At 39.3% G+C, this 20686-nt stretch overlaps 1 protein-coding gene across 4 annotated transcripts in view; it reads right to left on the bottom strand.

Moving 5' to 3' along the window:
• NFATC3 (nuclear factor of activated T cells 3) overlaps positions 1–20686 on the bottom strand; it is a 135671-nt gene that overhangs the window by 21381 nt on the left and 93604 nt on the right. For all 4 annotated transcript variants that reach the window (XM_060650380.3, XM_060650378.3, XM_060650377.3 and 1 more), the window contains one exon: positions 10369–11376. In XM_060650380.3, coding sequence (XP_060506363.1) covers positions 10369–11376 — 1008 coding nt within the window. The remainder of the gene's footprint in view (positions 1–10368; positions 11377–20686) is intronic.

Here is a 20686-nt window from a genome sequence, read left to right as displayed (position 1 = left end):
TCTTACTCAAAATAAACTAAAAAAAAATTGTATCAAGAAACTATTTTCCAGTTATCCCACTGGCAAATAAGATGTCTGACAGCAGAATGTGCTGGTGAAGATACTCTCTTACAATGGCAGTGGCAATGTAAAAAAAATTTTTTTAAGTGATGTGCCACATTTTTTTTAAAGTTTTATTTATTTGAGAGAGACAAAGACAGTGCAAGTAGGGAAGGAGCAGAAAGAGAGAGGGAAAGAGAATCCCAAGCAGGCTCCATGCTGCCAGCACAGAGCCTGACTCAGGGCTTGAACTCACGAAACTGTGAGATCATGACCTGAGCCAAAACCAAGAGTTGGACGCTTAACCAACTGAGCCACCTAGGTGCCCTATAAATTGGTAAAATTTTTATGAAAGACAACCTGGCAATCTTTCTCAAAACACTTCTAGGAATTTATCATATATACAAACATACACAGATGTCTATAAAAAGGTAGGAAATGAAATCTGTAAAAAGTTATTTATTATACTTATTAAATAGATAAAAGTACAGTTCTGAAAAATGTCCAAGAGTCAACATATAGGAAAAGCAAAATGCTGAACAATACACATACTATACTAGTAAAAATAAGGAAAAAATGTACACAATTGCTTACGAATGCATAAAATACCCCTTTGGTGACAGCCAAGCAATTGGTAACCCAACTGTCCATACAGAGGACAATTAGGTACCTAGGAGAGAGAATTTTCACTATGTACTTTGTTGTACCTTTAGCATTTTTTTTTTTTTTTTTTTTTTTGAGAGAGTGAGAGAGAGAGAGAGAGAGAGAGAGAGAGAAGCAGGGCTCACGGGCTCGTGTTCACATGATGTGGGACTTGAGCTCACCCGAAGCGGGGCTCATGCTCACCCAATGTGGGATTCGAACTCATGAACTCTGACATCATGACCAGAGCCAAAGTCAGATGCTTAACGACTGAGCCACCCAGGCACCCTAAAACTCCCATTCTACATAAAACCATCTACAGATGCTTTTAAATACACAATATGATTATAAGGGACTTAATTTATTACGATTCTTATAGATGTAAAGCTAGATTGCCTGTACCCAACACTCTCAACCCTATCCTATCTTCCACCAGAACTTAAAGAGTTTCATACTTTTCTTCCTGACCAGATAGACAGGCTAACGGTAGGTAATGTAAAAAAAAACAAAAAACAAAAAAACCAAAAAAAGACCTTTTTAAAATCAGATATCTTCAGAGAAAAGGTGTTTGAGTATATTTAATCTATGTTTTATCAAAAGCTAAGATCCATGGCAAGAGGTTAACCCTGTCACACAAAGCCACAGAACTATCAATTCCCACCAAACCATAAAAAGCTGAACTGGCCAGCCTAAAATTATTTCTTTCACTTAAAATATTTTTCTCTTTGTGAATGATCCATCTCCAAAGGAACTCAAAAACAAGATATAAATTTTAAAACATAATACATTTTTAGACACTGGTTTTGTATCTTACACATGGAAGACACAAGGAAGTTACAATTTTTTGTTTTTGAATGTTTATTTTTGAGAGAAAGAGAGAGCGCATGTGCACAGGAGTGCAAGTGGGGGAGGGGCAGAGAGAGGGGGACAGAGGATCTGAAGCAGACTCTGTGCTGACAGCAGCAAACCCCATGTGGGGCTTGAATTCACAAACCACAAGATCATGATTTGACCCAAAGTCAGACACTCAACTGATCAACTGACTGAGCCACCCAGGTGCCCCAAGAGTTACTATTTATTGCGTTTATAAAGGTGAGATTATAATCAATCATAGCTATTTCAGAAACCACTGAACATTTCAGACAATCTAAATTTCAGGCAGACTTGGATTCAAATGCCAGTCCCAGTGTTTGTAGCCATATAACACTGGGAAAATAGTTAAGCTTTCTGAGCCACATCTCTAAAAATAAAGCTAATAATTCACTTTTCATAAATTGTTGGGAAGAACTAATGAGCTACTACTATACTACCAAAGAGCTCAAAAAATGATTATCAAGAAATAGTAACCATAATTCATTTTTTAAAGTGTATTTATTTTTGAAAAAGAACGAAAGCCCAAGTGGGGGAGGGACACAGAGAGAGGAGGACAGAGGATCTAATGCAGGCTCTGTGCTGACAGCAGAGAGCCCGATGCAGGGCTTGAACTCACGAACCAAGAAATCATGCCCTGAGCCAAAGTCAGATACTTAACTGACTGAGCCACCCAGATGTCCCTCATTAATTATTTTTAAATATAGTTTTTTTTTTTTAATGTTTATTCTTGAGACAGAGACAGAGTGTGAACAGGGGAGGGGCAAAGAGAGAGGGAGACACAGAATCTGAAACAGGCTCCAGGTTCTGAGCTGTCAGCACAGAGCCTGATGCGGGGCTCGAACCCATGAACTGTGAGATCATGACCTGCGCCGAAGTCAGATGCTTAACCGACTGAGCCACCCAGGCACCCCTAAATATAGTTCTTAAAGTTAACTCCTTTTGAAGGCTTTTTCATTTTTTATTTGAGAGAGAGAGAGAGAGAGAGAGAGTGAGTGAGTGTGAGCAGGGGAGAGTGGCAGAGGGAGGGGGATTGAGGGAGGGAGAGAGAGAGAGAGAGAGAGAGTGAGTCTTAAGCAGGCTCCACACTCAACACAGAGCCCCACTTGGGGCTAGATCCCATGACCCTGGGATAATGATATGAGCTGAAATCAAGAGTCAGGTGCTCAACTGACTGAGCCACCCAGGCAGGCACCCTTTTGAAGTCTTTTGATATGCTGTGATATATGCCAGTTATTTAGTGGTAGCCTATCTTGGGTTTTTCCTAGTTTATATACAAATTTGTGTCAAGTTGATTCAAAGAAAAATTTTTGTTCGAATGGAGTACAGTTAATTTGTGTCTATGGAGATTACAGACACACTTGACATAAGAAATAAACGATCTTTTCTGGGGCACCTGGGTGGCTCAGTCGGTTGAGCGTCCAACTTAGGCTAAGGTCATGATCTCACGGTTTGTGGGTTCGAGCCCTGCGTCGGGCTCTGTGCTGACAGCTCGGAGCCTGGAACCTGCTTTGGATTCTGTGTCTCCTTCTCTCTCTGCCCCTCTTCCACTTATGCTCTGTCTCTGTCTCTCAAAAAAAAATAAATGTGAAAAAGAAATAAAAAATAAATAAATAAAAGATCTCAAATGCTTGCAGTTGCTTCATTGGTTCTGAAATTAAACTTTCTTATCATATGTCTAAGAGTTGGTATGTCTAAGGTCCTGAATCCCCATCATGGTCTGTTCTGTATGAGCCACTATCCAAAGCCTACCTGGGCATTATTTATGGAACTTTCCTACCTCTGGAATTATTCATCATAAATATGTTTGATGTTCAGGAGTACATGCATGCTTCCTAGACGAGGACTCATGAGTTATCCAGAGTCCCAGTTAAAGGAGAAGGTTCAGGGGCACCTGGGTGGCTCAGTCAGTTAAGCGTCCTACTTCGGCTCAGGTCATGATCTCGCAGTCTGTGAGTTCAAGCCCCGCATCGGGCTCTGTGCTGACAGCTCGGAGCCTGGAGCCTGCCATGGATTCTGTGTCTCCCTCTCTCTCTGACCCTCCCCCGTTCATGCTCTGTCTCTGTCTCAAAAACAAATAAACGTTAAAAAAAAAAAAGAATTAAAGGAGAAAGTTCAGTACATTCTACCTCCCTTTTACCTCAGTGCCCCAAAGTGATTAAATACCTCATTTGTGGCCCATTCTCACCATCAGCTATGTATGGCTTTATTTCATTTTACTTGAATACAATAAACAGCAGTGAAATTAATATCCAACAGGTAGAAAAGAACACTGACAATATTTACCTCTGCTCCTCATACCAGCCTCTTGCTTTCCCCATCCTTAATCTTGTGTTCATCATTCCCTTGCCACTCAAAAGTAGGCACTTCTGCTTATCACTTATATACTGAACTGCAGTATCTGAGGTCACGTCTGGAGTTCCTGTTTACAGTCAAGTTTGTAATTGCCCTACATTTAGGATCAGCAAGTTATTGCACAGAGCCTGCAAGTGTCAGTGTCAGTTTTCACCACAGCAGTAGGTCAGGCTATATTTAACATGGAGCCTCTTCTCTGCTGAAAAGCTGCAGCTGCAGCTCTCTTAGTTTGTGAACAAAGGAGGATGGGTGGGAATTCAGGGACTCTAATGGAAAGCTGTAACGGGATTCAGCTCAATCAGAAATTAAATGGGCCTGTATTTAAAGGTGAAAGACAGTCTAGTTTAACAATACTATAATCTTAATTAAAATGCTTAAAACACACCTGTGACAATTTCTATATTTCTGTACTGTTTTAATATGTATCATTTGGTCCAAAGACTGGGACATACACCCTATAATGCACAAGGAATTTTTAGGAAAAATAACAACTCCAGACATACAAACTGTAATATGTGAGTAGAAACTCACTGATAATTTTATAGATGTAGAGAGCACACTTTTTTTAAAATAGGAAATGTATTTTTTTTAATGTTTATTTTTGAGAGAGTGGGAGTGGGGGAAGGGTGGAGCGAGAACTCATGAACCATGAGAACATGACCTGAGCCAAAGTTGGATGCTCAACCGACTGAGCCACCCCGGCACACCAAGAGCAGAGTTTTCAAGCAGGGGCAATGGTACATTTAGGTAGCAAAGAAAAAAGAAATAGCAAGAGTTTTGAACAATGTTCGAATTCGTTGAGTAAGTACATGTTACAAACTTCCAAGAGGACTTCTTGAAAGAAAACACCACTTGGTAAAAATCAGTATTCTGTTGTTATTCCCCCGAAGATATGCTTTGAGGAGAGAGCCACTCTATGCTGAAATGGACTCTTCTAAGTATGGAATATGAGGGGCCAAAATCACTTCCATGAAACTGAAAGAGGATAATTGTAAAGTTTAGTCTTGGGTTCCAAAACCAACATATGCAAAAACCCAAGGGGTAGGGAGTGGGGAGAGAAAGGATGTGATTTAGCATTACTTATGACTCACTAAATCAACAGTAAGATGGAGCTAAGAAAATCCCCTGACCTCAGGCCATATTGATACAATAAAGACTTCTGAACAAGGAAGGTGATAGTCCCAATACACTCTGAGCTGGCTACAGTATGCTCCCCTACTTCATAACAAAAAGGAATTAAAACACCAGGGTTAAGCAGAGGGTGGTGATGGTGCGGGAAAGGTGAAGTTGCTGGAGTGTTTTTAAGATGGGGAAAGAGATCAGATTTCACAAATGTGAAGGGCTATTACAAGAAGGATTAGGTTTGTTTTGCATGATTCCAGAGGCATCAGAGCCCACATAAAATAAGGGTAGCCAGAACTCAAAAGGCCCAGAGATGTTCCAAAGAAGGTAAAAAGGAAGAGACGAACAGGAATACAGTATCACTAAAGATACCAGAGTATGAACCCTGGTGTCAAAGAGGAGGAGAGAGAACTGTAGTGTCAGAGAGTCTTTTAAAATTCTTTTATAGTGAGAATTTAAAACTACCCTGGTCCCTCTCACAAACAGAAACTCTATGGAGAAAATGGCTGTTTCTTTCACATATTTGGCTTGCTCTACAGCAGCAGTCTCAATTCACAGACGGATAACAAACATGAAAAACACCTAAAATACTGAAGCAGGAACCAGGAGACTTGGGTTTTAGTCATGTCTTTTTTTTTTTTTTTTTTAAAGAGAGTGAGAGCGTGAAGAGTGGGGACAAGGGACAGAGGGGGAGAGAGACAGTCGTAAGCAGGGTCCACATTCAGCACAAAGCCCAATGAGGCGCTCGAACCCACAACCCTGGGATCATGACCCGAGCTGAAATTGAGTCAGATGCTCAACCCAGAGTCACCCAGGTGCCCCGGGCTTTAGTCTTTATATGCTATTAACTGTGTGTTACCCTGAACGAAAACCTTAGGCTCTGTAAAACTCAGATTCTTCATCTATAAAATGAGAGAGCTGTATGAGGTATTTCTAGCTCTGTAAGTCTTCAATTTCTGAGCTTAGGGGCACTAATATCTTCTCTATTAAATGTCACTAAATTTATAATAAAAAATTAAGGTGTGAATGTCCACATTTCTAAAAGTCACAAGTAATGACTGAATGATTCTTGACTCCATCTTATTAAAAACTGCAAAATAGGGGTGCCTGGGTGGCTCACTCAGTTAAGCATCCAATTCTTGATTTCAGCTCAGGTCATGATCTCCCGGTTGGTGGGATCAAGCTCTGTGTCGGGCTCTGTACTGACAGCATGGAGCCTGCTTAGGATTCTCTCTCTCCCTCTTTCTCTCTCAAAATAAACATTAAAAAAATCGTAAAATAAAAAGGATATTTTATCTTTAATCTTTTAAAATCTCTAATGGGATTTTTTTTTAATGAGGGTTAAATAAATATAAAACAGAAATATGCTTAACACAAGTTATTAGGATTAGGGGCACCTGGGTAGCTCAGTGGGTTAACTACCCAACTCTTGTTGATTTCGGCTCAGGTCATGATCTCACAGTTCCTGAGTTCGAGCCCCGCATCAGGCTCTGTGCTGACAGTGCAGAACTTGTTTGAGATTCTCTTTCTCTCTCTCAAAAATAAGCAAACACTTTTTAAAAAGTTCTTAGGATTAGTATATTTAACTAGTATATTTAAGTATATTTAAACTAGTATATTTAAGTTTATTTAACTAGTATAATACAAATTAAAAAAAATTATTTGTGTCCTCTAGTTGTAGAGTAGAAATTAATATTTAACACAATATAGAAAAGTTAATATAAAATCTGAGCTTAGGCTAACTGCTAAGTTCACTTTAAGTGCTTCTAATCCTTTTTGGGATGTTTCATGGCTTCCTTTTAAAGGTAGCCAGAAAGGGGACATTAAAATGCTAGGAGTGCCAGGCCTATGAGATATGTTGTTGTTTTTCAATGACTTTATACTAAAACTTTGCAGAACTGTAGGGTTTTTTTAAAACATTTAAAAAAATATTTTTATTTATTTTTGAGAGAGAGAGAGAGAGAGACAGACGGAGTATGAGTGGGGGAGGAGCAGACAGAGAGGGAGACACAGAATCCGAAGAAGGTTCCAGGCTCTGAGCTGTCAACACAGAGCCCGACGCGGGGCTTGAATTCATGAACCGTGAGATCATGACCTGAGCCAAAGTTGGACACTCGACTGGCTGAGCCACCCAGGTACCCTTGCAGGATTTTTTAAGTACCTAGAATTTTACCTTCAAAGGCAAATCAAAATAACATTATCAATGAGTTAGTTGGCAAATCTCTTACATCTAACAATTCAAGGTGCCCAGGACTGCATTTTCGTCCCTGCCCCCTTTAATTATTGCTAGCACCACTGAGGTTCTGTCAAGTCTCATGATAGGTGGCAAAGAATTCAATAGCCAGTCTTCATCCTCTGTAGGGCTACAATTTGGGAACTTTACTTGATTGTGTGGCTTATACAATGAATGGAGCAAAAATGAAGGTTTTTTTTATACGTGCCCTCATAGGCCTCATCAGCAACACATTTTCACATATTCAAAAGGTGAAATAAAATTTTAACAAAACCTTTCTAGAAGGTTCCAATTTGTTGCCCCCAAAATATCACTCTATCTGTTATAGAGCAAGTTCCACCACCTTTGTCCTTTTTTGGTTCATTCGGAAAGAAAATGAGCTAGAATACACTTTGAGATGTGTTCAATGAATCTCGTGCCTTCAGTTCCATCACAAATGGGTGGTAGGTTATCATTCAAGGTCTCAACCCTTGTTTCAGGGATTAAAATTCTAAACATACACCCTAAAAGCATGATGAATGGTCTAAAACTGCTGCAAGAATGAATAGGTAACATTTTTAAAAGCCTATGTTCAATTGAAAATCTTTTACTTATTTCAAACCTGTTTTGCATCAAAGTAGAAGCCTCCTCTCTACCTGGTGCTCTAAAGTATGACACTTATGCCAGCTGTGCAGAAAAAGCACAGCAAGACACTTATACAAGAGCCATCAAGTACTCCCAATACAAACGTGACAGATCAGGTACAGTTGTGAATATGTGTTCATGTAGTGAAGTTCTGCACACATGTTCCTCTAGGAATTAAAAAAAGCTTGAGGGACCTTCTTTAGTAGAGTTCTAACCACCATGGCCTGCTGTTGCTGGAAGGCAGCTATAGTGCTGCAAGAAAAAGACCAGAATGAAAAGATCTGATTCCAGTCTTAGCTCCTACTTAACAGACGTGTGACCTTTAGAAAGCTCAATTCTTTAAATCATCACTATCTAGGTCAGAGACAGGATTAATAAGGATCAAATGAAATAATGAATAGGCAAATACTATTCAAATTGTAGATGATAAACTTGAGTTTACACATATACAGTTGACTCTTGAATAACATGGGTTTGAATCATAAGAGTCCACTTACATGTGGATTTTTCACAGCACAGAACTGTAAATGTATTTTCTCTTCCTTATGATTATTTTTTCTTTTTTAAATTTTTTAAATGTTTACTTATTTTTGAGAGAAAGACAGAGTGTGAGCCAGGGAGAGGCAGAGCGAGAGAGGGATACAGAATCCATAGCAGGGTCCAGGCTCTGAGCTGTCAGCACAGAGCCTGATATGGGGCTCGAACTCACGAACTGTGAGATCATGACCAGAGCCAAAGTCGGATGCCCAACGGACTGAGCCACCCAGGTGCCCCTCTTCCTTATGATTTTCTTAGTAACACTTTCTTTTCTCTAGCTTACTTTACCATAAGAATATAATATAAATATATATAACATACCAATATGTGTTAACTGTTTATGTTATCAGTAAGGCTTTCAATCAACTTTCAATCAATAGTACACTATTACTAGTTAAGTTTTTGGGGAATTGACAGTTATATGTGGATATTTTGACTGAGTGAGGGTAGGTGCCCCTAACCCCCAAGTTGTTCAAGCGTCAACTGTATCTTATATTTACACACAAATTACCTGGCACATCCCCTTGTGGCTTTGAAAGCCATCTTTTACTATGCCATTTACCCACTGATAATCATGCTTTCCCAGACACAGCTGTTTCTGCTTATGTTGTCTGATTTGCCCTCTGATACTCATTTACTGAAAACATATACTCAATCCTCTAAGACTTGGCTCAAATGTCATCTCCTCAGGGAACCTTTGCTGAATCCTTCTTCTTCCTTTTTTTTGAATAAGCTCTAGGCCTGATGTGGGGCTCAAACTCACAACCGCAAGATCAAGGGTCACATGCTCTACTGACTGAACCAGCCAATCGCCCCATTGCTGAATCTTTCTTAAGGAATCTGTCACATCTCTCAGATGATCTCCTAATATGCTTTTTTTAGATCTTGGTTCTAAGTGTCCCAGACCCACTGTGCTATAAAGTCAGCTATGTACTGATCTGGTGGAAGCCCTGGGAGTGGGGATGCCACATTTTATTTACCTTCCTTTCCCCTTATGTTTGGAATCTGGGATGTAACACCAGCTTTGCAACTAAGCAGTAAACTCAGTTCCTCCACATGTGTAAAAGAGATGGCTAACAAAGAATTACTTTTCTATACAAAAAAGTACAGATTCAGAGAGAGAATTAAATTTCTATATCGATGTTTTTAGAATTGTCAGAATTTTCATGATGAACAACAGTTACAGGTAGCTTTCACTAAATTCCTATTTAGGCAAAACTTCATTACCACATAAATGATACAGCCAAGAATAAACTCTAAGTCATTACATGAAAATCCTATCTTGGGGAATTTTCAATTATTGAAATAATTAATATTCTAGAGTTTGTTCTCTAATTTAAAGAGGTCTGTATACCAACTTGCTACATTTATATAAATAGCTTCTTTTTATCCTGGTGCCAACAGCTGTACCAGCTACAGCCAACCAATCTGGTCTTGCACCATCACCACTATCTGACTCAGCAAGCTGGCAGAGCCAGAGAGCAACAAGTTCTTTACTTGTGTGAGTCTCAAGGACAGGAACTCTATCTAAACATATTCCTAGTATTCCCAGCATCTAAATCGGTGCCTTCCAAATAGATGGCATGTAGCAATATTTACTAAATTCCATTTTCCAGACACTGTGACCAACTGTATGTTCTAAAAGAAGAGATGCCCAATAAATCTCATGTCCTTAGTTCCATCACAAATGGGTAAGAGACTATGATTCAAAGTCTTACTTTTTGCAGTAGGTATTAGTGGTAAACTAGATTTCAAAGTATAAATTTTCATGTCTATTCTCAGTCTTTAATTAACATATTTCTAGTGACAACAACTATTAAAGAAAAAAAAAAAAAGCCCAACCATAGGCCATATGCCAATAAGCAATCCATGGTAACTTTTTTAAGACTATCAGAGAAGAAAGTTCCTGGATCTTCACTGCTTGAAGAACAGAAAGATGAACTTACCATCATCTAAAGTGATGTCCTGTAGACCAATTGTTGAAAAGTTAGGTTCCTGCTCTTCAGGTTCAGGCTTAATGTTCACAGTTGCCTCATCAGGTGGAAATGAAGCTGGATCACACAAATTGTGACATATTAAGGATGAAGGTGCAGAAAGACCTCCCTGGCCTGTACTTTGTGCTTGAGTTGAGTGCTGTCCAGAATGCATTCTGGTGGCTAGAGATGGTGATGAGGCAGTTCCTGAGCTAGGAGATTGGTAAGGCATAGGCTGTAGCTGAGGAGATGGTGGCCCAGAAAGTGGTGAACTAGCCAGGGGATGAGAGGCTACTGGGGAAGCTGCTGTACCAGACCCTGAATGTGAAGGACCATATGTAATGGGCTGTAACTGAGGGGGAGGCTGGCCTGCGACCTGGTCAGCCCCTGGAGAAGAAAGAGATCTCTGTCCTGTGGTTGAACAATGGTATCCCATTGACTGCAGATGAGGCAGGGTCTGTACCGAATGAGGTGTGTGGGCTAAGAGATGTCCTGTTGGGCCTGAATTTGAAGAATGAAAAGGTATGGATGACGATGGTTGACAGCCAAGATTTATTAAAGTAGGAAGAGCTGCATCCTGTGGAAACAAAACCGGATCAAATTCTTGACTAGAGGCAGCATTAACTGGAAGACAAGTTGGTCCGTTGTACACAACATTAGTTTGCATAGGCTGATAGGAAGACCCCACAGGAGGTGTTGGTGTGACTTGAAAAGGCTGGTGCATGACTGAAGAAGGTAACATATGCTGCTCTTTACCAGCGCTTTCATCCCTACACTGCAACTGTGGCAGATGAGATGAAGTTACCATGGATGCATATGTTTGCTGGATGGGACAAACCAAGCTTCTCTGTGTTGACAGTACACTGTTATGTGGGTGTCCTGTGTCTGAAGAAGGCCTCTGGGTCTGGGCAGGATGAGGCACAGACAATGACGGAACTGAAGACAAGTCAACCTCTTCTTTGTGTTCTTGCTTCATCAAAACTAAAAAGAAAATGATTAAAGCAAACGTTATTACATAATACATACAATGATTATCAAAGGACTTCATTCTAGGCTACATAACTATAGCATGTATCCAAGTCAGGGGTTAAAAATTCAAATGCCTTCGAAAAAAATTCAAATGCCTTCAGAAAAGGCAAATAACATAAAATATGTGAAGTCAGCAAGCAAAAGACAACAGGGAGTGGTTCTTGTTCTAAAAGTATTCACATTAAAAAAAAACAGTACCACATAGAACTCTATGAAGAGATGTGGAAAGACCTCTAATACGTTCCTAAGTAACAAAAAAAAGTGAGGTGCAGAACAATGTGTACATATCACAATTCTTTTAAAATACAGTGTATGTGTGTGTGTATATATATATATGTATATGTGTGTGTGTGTGTGTGTGTGTGTATATATATATATACACGCATATGTACATGTACACATGTTTTTGCTTATATAGGTATGGATACACAAACCGGGTAACTGCTGTGTTTACTGCTGGGAACAAAACTAGGTAACTAGGGAATAAGAGCAAGAGGCAGATTTACTTTTTACTCTGTAAATTTTTGTGCTAGACTAGCAATACACAATCTCAATGTTTTTTTTTTTTTTTTTAATTTTTTTTTTAACGTTTATTTTTGAGACAGAGAGAGACAGAGCATGAACAGGGGAGGAGCAGAGAGAGAGGGAGACACAGAATCGGAAGCAGGCTCCAGGCTCCGACCTGTCAGCACAGAGCCCGACGCGGGGCTCGAACTCACGGACCGTGAGATCGTGACCTGAGCCGATGTCGGACGCTTAACCGACCCAGCCACCCAGGCGCCCCACAATCTCAATGTTTTTAACCAAGTATATACATTACCTATTTAAAAATAAATGATTTTTATGGGGCGCCTGGGTGACTCAATTGGTTGAGTGACTGACTCTTGATTTCGGCTCAGGTCATCTCATGGTTTGTGAGATTGAGCCCTGCATCAGGCTCTGTGTTTGGGATTCTCTCTGCTCCTCCCATGCTCACCCTTCTCTCTCTCTCAAAATAAATAAATAGGGGCACCTGAGTGGCTTAGTCAGTTATGCGTCTGACTTCAGCTCAGGTCATGATCTCCCAGTTTGTGGGTTTGAGCACCTTGTCGAGCTCTGTGCTGACAGCTCGGAGCCTAGAGCCTACTTCAGATTCTGTGACTCCTTCTCTCTCTGCCCTTCCCCCACTCACACTCTGTCTCCGTCTCTCTCAAAAATAAACATTAAAAAAATTTAAATATTTTAAAAAATAAATGAGTTTTTAAGATACCCCAAACTCTACAGCCTAATAAAAAAGGTTGAATTTGCAATCTCTGATCTGAAACCTACCAGTCCACTGTTTTTGCATAATGCATCATATACCAGAGATCATGAATCTAATATTCATAGAGCTTCTAGTTTACAACGGTTTTCACATGTACCTCATCTGAGGAACCTCATCTGAGGCACCTCATGTGTACCTCATTTTATCCTCAACCATCATCAGGTACATTTACAAGAGGAATAATGAGTGATCAAAAAAGTACTGGGATGCACAAAAAAACTGTCAGAGCTAGTAAACAAATTCAACAAAGTTGCAGGACACAAAATCAGCATGTAGAAATCGACTGTATTTTTATAGACTAGCAATACACAATCTGAAACAGAAATTAAGAAAACAACCTCATTTGCAATAGCATCAAAAAATAAAATACTAAAGAATAAATTTGACCAAGGTAGGCAAAACTTATACACTCATAACTACAAAACAGTGCTGAAGAAATGAAGGAAGACCTAAATGCATGGAAAGATACCCTGGGGTCATGGACTGAAAGACTTAATTAACCACGAAGAACGCAACACTCTCCAAAACAATTTTCAGATTCAATGAAATCCCAACTATGTTTTTTGCAGAAACAGACTTATCCAAAAATTCATACCAAATCCCAAGGGACTTCAAATAGTCAAAAACAATCTTGAAACAGAACAAAGACAGAGTACTCACACTTCCTAATTTCAAAACTTACGACAAAGCTACAGTAATAAAAACCAAGTGGTACGGGCCTAAGGACAGATGTATAGACCAATGGAATAGAGAGCCCAAAAGGAAACCCTAACATAAACAGTTAATTGCTCTTCATACAAGGGTGCCAAAACTATTCATTGGGGGAAAGAACAGTCTCTTCAACAAATGGTACAGGAACAATGGGACATCACATTCAAAGTAATGAAGATGGAACCTTATCCGAGAATCATACACAAAAATTAACTCAAGTGGATCAAAGACCTAAACGTAAGAGCAAAAACTAAATTCTAAGAAAAAAACAAAGGGCAAAAAAAGCTTCATGACATTGGATTTGGCAATGGTTTCTTAAGTATCACATACCCTGAACATACAGACAACAAAAACAGATAAATTGGACTTCATCAAAATTAAAAACTTCTGACCATGAAAAGACACTATCAAGACAGAGAAAGATAGCCCACAGAATGGAAAATCTACTTGCAAATAATATTTCTGTAAAGGGTTTAATATCCAAAATTCATAAGAACCCCTACAAATGCTAACAACAGGACTGAACCAAAGACTTGAGTGTGACCCCAGGACTGATCTAGATGGAAGTGTGTGTGGGTGGGGGAAGGTACCAGCTCTCTTCTCTAGGATTGCTAATTATGAAGATGAAACAAACCTAGAGATGCCATGTAAGTAAAGCCTGCCCTAGAGCAAAGCCAACAGAAAGAAAAGCAATGTTAAGATGAAGAGAAAGCCTAAGCCCTGGGACCACATTGCTTGAGCTGAAGCATGCCTAAAGCCAGCATTCCAATTAACTGTCCAGTTACATGAGCCAATACAATTTTTCTTGTTAAGCTAGCTTGAATGGAGTTTTTGTCATTTGTACCCAAAAGTCCTAATTCACTTCAAAACAACCTTTAAGAGGCAAGGATTATTATTACCCCTGAAGACACTAAATCTCAAAGTGGTATCACAAGGACCTGAATCCAGGTTTTTCTGCCTTCAAAGTCCATGCTTTTAATCACTGCACTATACTATATTAACAAGAAAGATTATAGTTCATCATTCCATCACACAAGCAGAGGCTATGAATACCAACCACTATCCTTTATCACATCAAAAAATGTATTTAAGATGATTTAAGATCTACCTGGTGAAAGGACTGCTTAACATAGAAATCAATGTATTTTGCTCATTTTATTTAATATGTTTATCAAAACAGAAAAGAACCATCAGTTAATTTTTTGTATGTCAAAGCAATGGACTTTATTGTTTTTCTTGGGCAATACTTCTTCCAGTCCACTTTTCTAAAAGTTACCAACTTTATCCTCCTACTGAAGTACTATAATTCATTTAAAAATAATTTTCCTGGGGCGCCTGGGTGGCTCAGTCGGTTAGGCGGCCGACTTCGGCTCAGGTCATGATCTCACGGTCTGTGAGTTCGAGCCCCGCGTCGGGCTCTGTGCTGACAGCTCAGAGCTCGGAGCCTGTTTCAGATTCTGTGTCTCCCTCTCTCTCTGACCCTCCCCTGTTCATGCTCTGTCTCTCTCTGTCTCAAAAATAAATAAATGTTAAAAAAAAAAAAAATTTAAAAAAATAAATAAATAAAAATAAAAATAATTTTCCTAGGGGCGCCTGGGTGGCTCAGTCGGTTAAGTGTCCAACTTTGGCTCAGGTCATGATATCACGATCCGTGAGTTTGAGCCCTGCGTTGGGCTCTGTGCTGACAGCTCAGAGCCTGGACCCTGCTTCAGATTCTGTGTCTCCCTCTCTCTCTGACCCTCCCCTGTTCATGCTCTGTCTCTGTCTCAAAAATAAATAAACATTAAAAAAAATTTTTTTAAATAATTTTCCTAAATTGACATCTCATTGTTCCAAGTTTGTATGAGTTAAACTAACATAATTAAAATTTTCATGATCTTCACTAAAATGTAAGTACTTCATTTTATGTCAAAAGAAAGTAACAGTGAGAAGCCAAGCATGGTCAAACCTCATCTGGCCATTTAACAAACCCATCAAGTACAAGTCCCCTCACAAAAGCATGTTCTCAATCTGAGGAAATGAAAGTAAGTAAGATTTAAAATAGCCCTGAGGTGACTGGGTGGCTCACTCAGTTAAGCGAACCAGGTCGCTCGGCTCAGGTCATGATCTCATGGTTTGTAGGATCGAGCACTGTGTGTGGTGCTCTGCGCTGATGGCGTGGAGCCTGCTTGGGATTCTCTCCCTCCTTCCTTCCCTCCCTCCCTCCCTCCCTCTCCCTCTCTCTCTCTCTCTCTCACACAAAATAAACAATCTGCCAACTGGTGAGCCCACTCCTAACAATGAGACAACACTTAAAAGAGAAAAAGTGTATCATGAGTCTTCTTATTGCTTCTGCACCAAAGTTAACATTCTAAACTAGGCTTCCATCCAGTTTCTGATTCTTGCTCAGGTATTTCAAGTGTGGTTCACCATATCTAACAACTCCAACCTCTCTAATGTTTTGGCGTACTCACTTTTTTTTCTGACTTTAGCACAACTAGAACTTTTCCCCTGGACTATTGGATTCTTTTTTCCTCTTCTACTTCAGCTCCTACTCCGGTCCCAGGAAAGTCACAGTAAATTCCATATGCAGAGTTACATTTCTATATAAAAGAGGGAGAATATGCAAAAAAGCCTACTCTCATCTTAATTAATCCTGAATGGAGCAGGTAAGGCCCTTGGTTACCTAAGTGACTGGTTGTCATGCACTAAAAAGGAGACAGAGGGACTAAAAACTGTAACATAGTATCTTTTTTTTTTTACATGATCCAATCTTTATTTTTATGTTCCTGACCCACATCTGTGTACTCAGATTGAGAGTTCTGCTTTCCTAAATTGAGTATACTTTCACTCTGCCAAATCAACTGTCACTTTTTGTCTATAAAGGATTAAGACTCCAACCAAATCTAAGAAGTCCTGATTGACAGTCTATAGTAATTTATTCTTATTTGGAGGGAAGTACAGTTAAAGAGACCGTACATAACTAGAATGAGTTGAATTTTAGAAACAGATTAACTCTACCTTTTGTGTTAAATATCCTCATTCTCGGGGGAAAAATCTCCTGGTCTAGTGCTTTTGAAACCATAAGAAGCCTCACTGTCTTCTTCAAGTAGTGGATGTAGAAGAGTAGCATTCAAAGAGCTGGAGCTCTCTGGATTTCCCCCTTCTAGTACAACCAGAGTATCAAAGCTAGATTTTATCCTTTTTATATATTGCCTTTTTGCCTAAGATTTTGTTTGGGGAGTAAAACAATTTAAATTTGAAAAACCCTGCTTTAGACTTATGCCCTCATTGTATAGAGATTAACCAAGAGAGTACAGTCTATGGCAGAGCTGAATGTGACCTAACTGTAAGGCAGGCTTTCTCTCCCAAATAAAGAATCACAATCCAAAAGTCTGTCCAATCAACTATTTAGAACATAGAATACACTTTCCTACAGGTAAAATATTATACATGAAAGTTTATCTCTAATGTTGTCCCCTAAAGCCCCACTAGTCTAAAACTAGAGATCACATGGTACGTCCAGTCACAAGTAACTACTGCTAGGCCTCAGAGGGAGGTATATTCCCTCAAAAGCTTCAGGGATACTGGAGTGGAAAAGAGGGCTCCCACATCAGAAGGTCTGAAGCTAGTGGCTGGGCAGAAATTCAGGTAACGCCACTAAGGAAGGGTTCTGTAATTAGGGTAATTTGTGAATCATACACATAATACTGGGAACAGTCTTCAAATTACTAAATAAACTTGACTATTGGACAAATAGTGCTAAATGTAATTTCTTTTTTTTTTTAATGTTGCAATTTCTTTGTTTTTTAAGTTTATTTTTTTCTAAGAGAGAGAGAAAATCCCAAGTAGGCTCTGCACTACTCATCCTGCACTACTCTGCACTACTAATCCCAATGCAGGACTCGATCCCACAACCATGAGATCATGACCTGAGCCGAAATCAAGAGTTAGATGCTCACCAACTGAGCCACCCAGGTGCCCCACTAAATGTAATTTCTAATTAAAAAAAAGTTATAACAGGGGCACCTGGGTGGCTCAGTCAGTTAAGCATCTGACTTCAGCTCAGGCCATGATCTCATGGTTCATGACTTTGAGCCCCACATTAGGCTCTCTGCTGTCCATACAGAACCCACGTTGGATCTTCTGTCCACCCTCCTCTTTCTGCCCCTCCCCCACTTGCTTCTCTGTGTGTGTGTGTGTGTGTGTGTGTGTGTGTGTGTGTGTGTATGCATGCACTCTCTCTGAAAATAAACATTTTTTAAAAATTTTAATAAAAAATAAGTTACTACACCTGGAAGTGACAAAGTATTGTACATCAACTATACTTCAATGATAAACGTCAAAACAAAACAAAACAAAAAACAGAACAGTTAGCCATTTGCAACTGATTATTCTTTCATTGGATATTTATAGTGGTCAGACTGCTACTGCTAGAGGGTTGTCAAAAAAGTAACAAATGGACAAATCCTTGAATAATAAAGAAGCAACTTCTGAATATCTAAAATTTTTGTAAGTAAAATTTAAAAGAATTGTCAGAAACAAAAAAAGGCTAAAATCTTTAATATAAATAGTTCATACAAATTAATACAACAAACAACTCTAATATAAGTATCACAAACTAGAATATGAGAAGCTATTAAAATTCTATAAAACTCTATCTGTTCATGAAGCAAAATAATGTTTAGGTTACAAAATTAGTATACTGTATACATTTTGGTCCCATTTTTATTAAAAAAAAACCTTTTTTTAATGTTTATTTTGAGAGACAGACAGAGACAAAGACAGAGCATGAGTGGGGGTGGGCAGAGAGAGAGAGGGAGACAGAGAATTCGAAGCAGGCTCCAGGCTCTGAGCTATCAGCACAAAGCTCAACATGGGGCTCGAACCCATGAACCATGAGACCATGACCTGAGCCAAAGTCAGACGCTTAACTGACTGAGCCACCCAGGCACTCCCAATTTTTATTTTAAATTGTGTCTATAAATGGATCAAAAGGATCTAGGACAGAATAACAATTTCAGAGTGGAAGACAATTTTGGGTGTTTGAAATTATTTCAACTTGTCTGTTTTAAAAAATAAATTCACAGGAATATATTTGCTTTTGTAAAGATTTTATTCCAAATTTCACTTTAGAAAAAAATGAAAAAAGCCAAATGCTACAGAGAAAAGATAGTAATCAACCAGAACAAGGGCTGTCCAAACACTTCTTGAATCTATTCTTCCTTCTGTTAGTGTGTGCCACCTGATTTGTATTTTGTCAATCATAAGCCCAGTGATGACAGTTGTAGTCCAATCCAAAATTCTTTCTGCACTCTGGGGCCCCAATGATTTCCATTCTCATATAGAATGCCCTCCAGGACTCTGCCTTTATGTTGTCCTCCCAACTCATGAGCTGATAATGTAAGGGCATTATATTCTCTTTGTTCAATTACTACCACTATGATGGTAGCAATCAAAACCTCTATTCACTTATCCTGAGCTTTTTTTTTTTTTACTTTTTTTATTTTTGAGAGACAGAGCAGGAGGATGGCAGGGGCAGAGAGAGAGGGAGACACAGAACCCGAAGCAGGCTCCAGGCTCTGAGCTGTCAGCACAGAGCCCAACGCAGGGCTCAAACCCATGAACCGTGAGATCACGACCCAAGCCAAAGTCTGACACTTAACTGATTGAGCCACCCAGGCACACCTCTGCCTTTTTTGTTTCAACAGTCCCAGAAGCTCCTCTTCTTTCTTATTCAGGTTAGATTCTATAGTCTCTCATCTCCACAGCATTTGATAACATTCTTGGACTGTATGTCTTTAATAAGTATCACCCTGGAGGAACCCTACTATTAATATTTTACCACCTGCCCTAAAGAATCTGAGTGCTGCTTAAGAAAGTTACACAGCCGGGCTAATTAATATTCATAAATTCATTAATATCAACATTAAAGGCACCCTGTGATCATGCCCAGAGTCCAATTATATTTCTGTGGTAACTTACTCCCCCCTTTCTTTACAACTATTTCAAACTTGTCCATATTCTTCAAACTGCCAAAACACCCACACTTCCTTCTACTCACAAAAGACTGCATGTCATTCTTTAAAGAAAAAAAAGTCAATGCTATTATATGGAAACTCCCTAAACTCTCCACTATTAAATTTATAAACCTAATATATATCCATCTTTTTCATCTTTACCTTCCCTCCTTTCCTTCTCCCAACTAAGGCCCATTCCAACTTTTATATTTGAAATTATATTCCTTCCCACCTTTCTCAGAAACCTGATATGCTTTATTATCATTAATGTTGTCTCTTCTGTATATTCAAAACGCTCTAGTTATCTGAAGCATATTTTTAACCTTCTTGGGTCTCTGCCATACAAATCTCACTCTCCATAGTAATCTGAGGAAAGACTAAACTGGTCATTGACATCTTATAAGAAAACAGTAGAAATATGAGAGAAATGATTTTAATTTTTAATTTTTTAATGTTTCTTTATTTTTGAGAGAGAGAGAGAGAGAGAGACAGACAGACAGACAGACAGAGTGAGCAGAGGAGGGGCAGAGAGAGAGGCGGAGACACAGAATTCGAAGCAGGCTCCAGGCTCCATGCTGTCAGCAAAGCGCCCAAAACGGGGTTCAAACTCACAAACTGTGAGATCATAACCTGAGCCGAAGTCAGATACTCAACCGACTGAGCCACCCAGGCACCCCTATTTTATTTGTTTTTTGAAGTTTGTTTGTTTGTTTATTTATTTAAAGAGAGAGGCAGAGCGGGAAGGAGAGAGAATCCCAAGCAGGCTCTTCACTGTCAGTACAGAGCCCGATGTGGGGCTTGAACTCATAAACTATGAGAACGTGGCCTGAGCAAAGTCAAGCAGGCACTCAACCGAGCCACCCAGGCGCCCCTATTTTTAACTTTTTTTTAATTGAAAATATTTGACATATAACATTGTGTAAAATTTAAGGTGTACAAAATGTTAATTTGATACATTCATATATTGTAGAGAAAATGATTTTATTTTAAAGTAGGCTCCACACCCAATGTGGGGCTCAAACTCACAACCCTGAGATCAAGAATTGCATGCCCTACCAACTGAGCCAGCCAGGTGCCCTGAAAAAAAATTTTTAATACATATTTGATCATGTCACCTCTCCGTTAAAGCTCATTTCTTACAACTCTTTTATTCTAAAAAAATTTTTTTCTTAAACCTTTATTTATTTTTGAGAGAGAGAGAGAGTGTGAGCAGGGGAGGAGCAGAGAGAGAGGGAGACACAGAATCCGA

The sequence above is a fragment of the Panthera onca genome, chromosome E2 (genome assembly GCF_046562875.1).
Source record: "Panthera onca isolate mPanOnc1 chromosome E2, mPanOnc1 haplotype 2, whole genome shotgun sequence".
Taxonomy (NCBI): domain Eukaryota; kingdom Metazoa; phylum Chordata; class Mammalia; order Carnivora; family Felidae; genus Panthera; species Panthera onca.
Note: the sequence above shows the minus strand (reverse complement) of the source record. Positions and strands in the feature narration are given on the sequence as shown.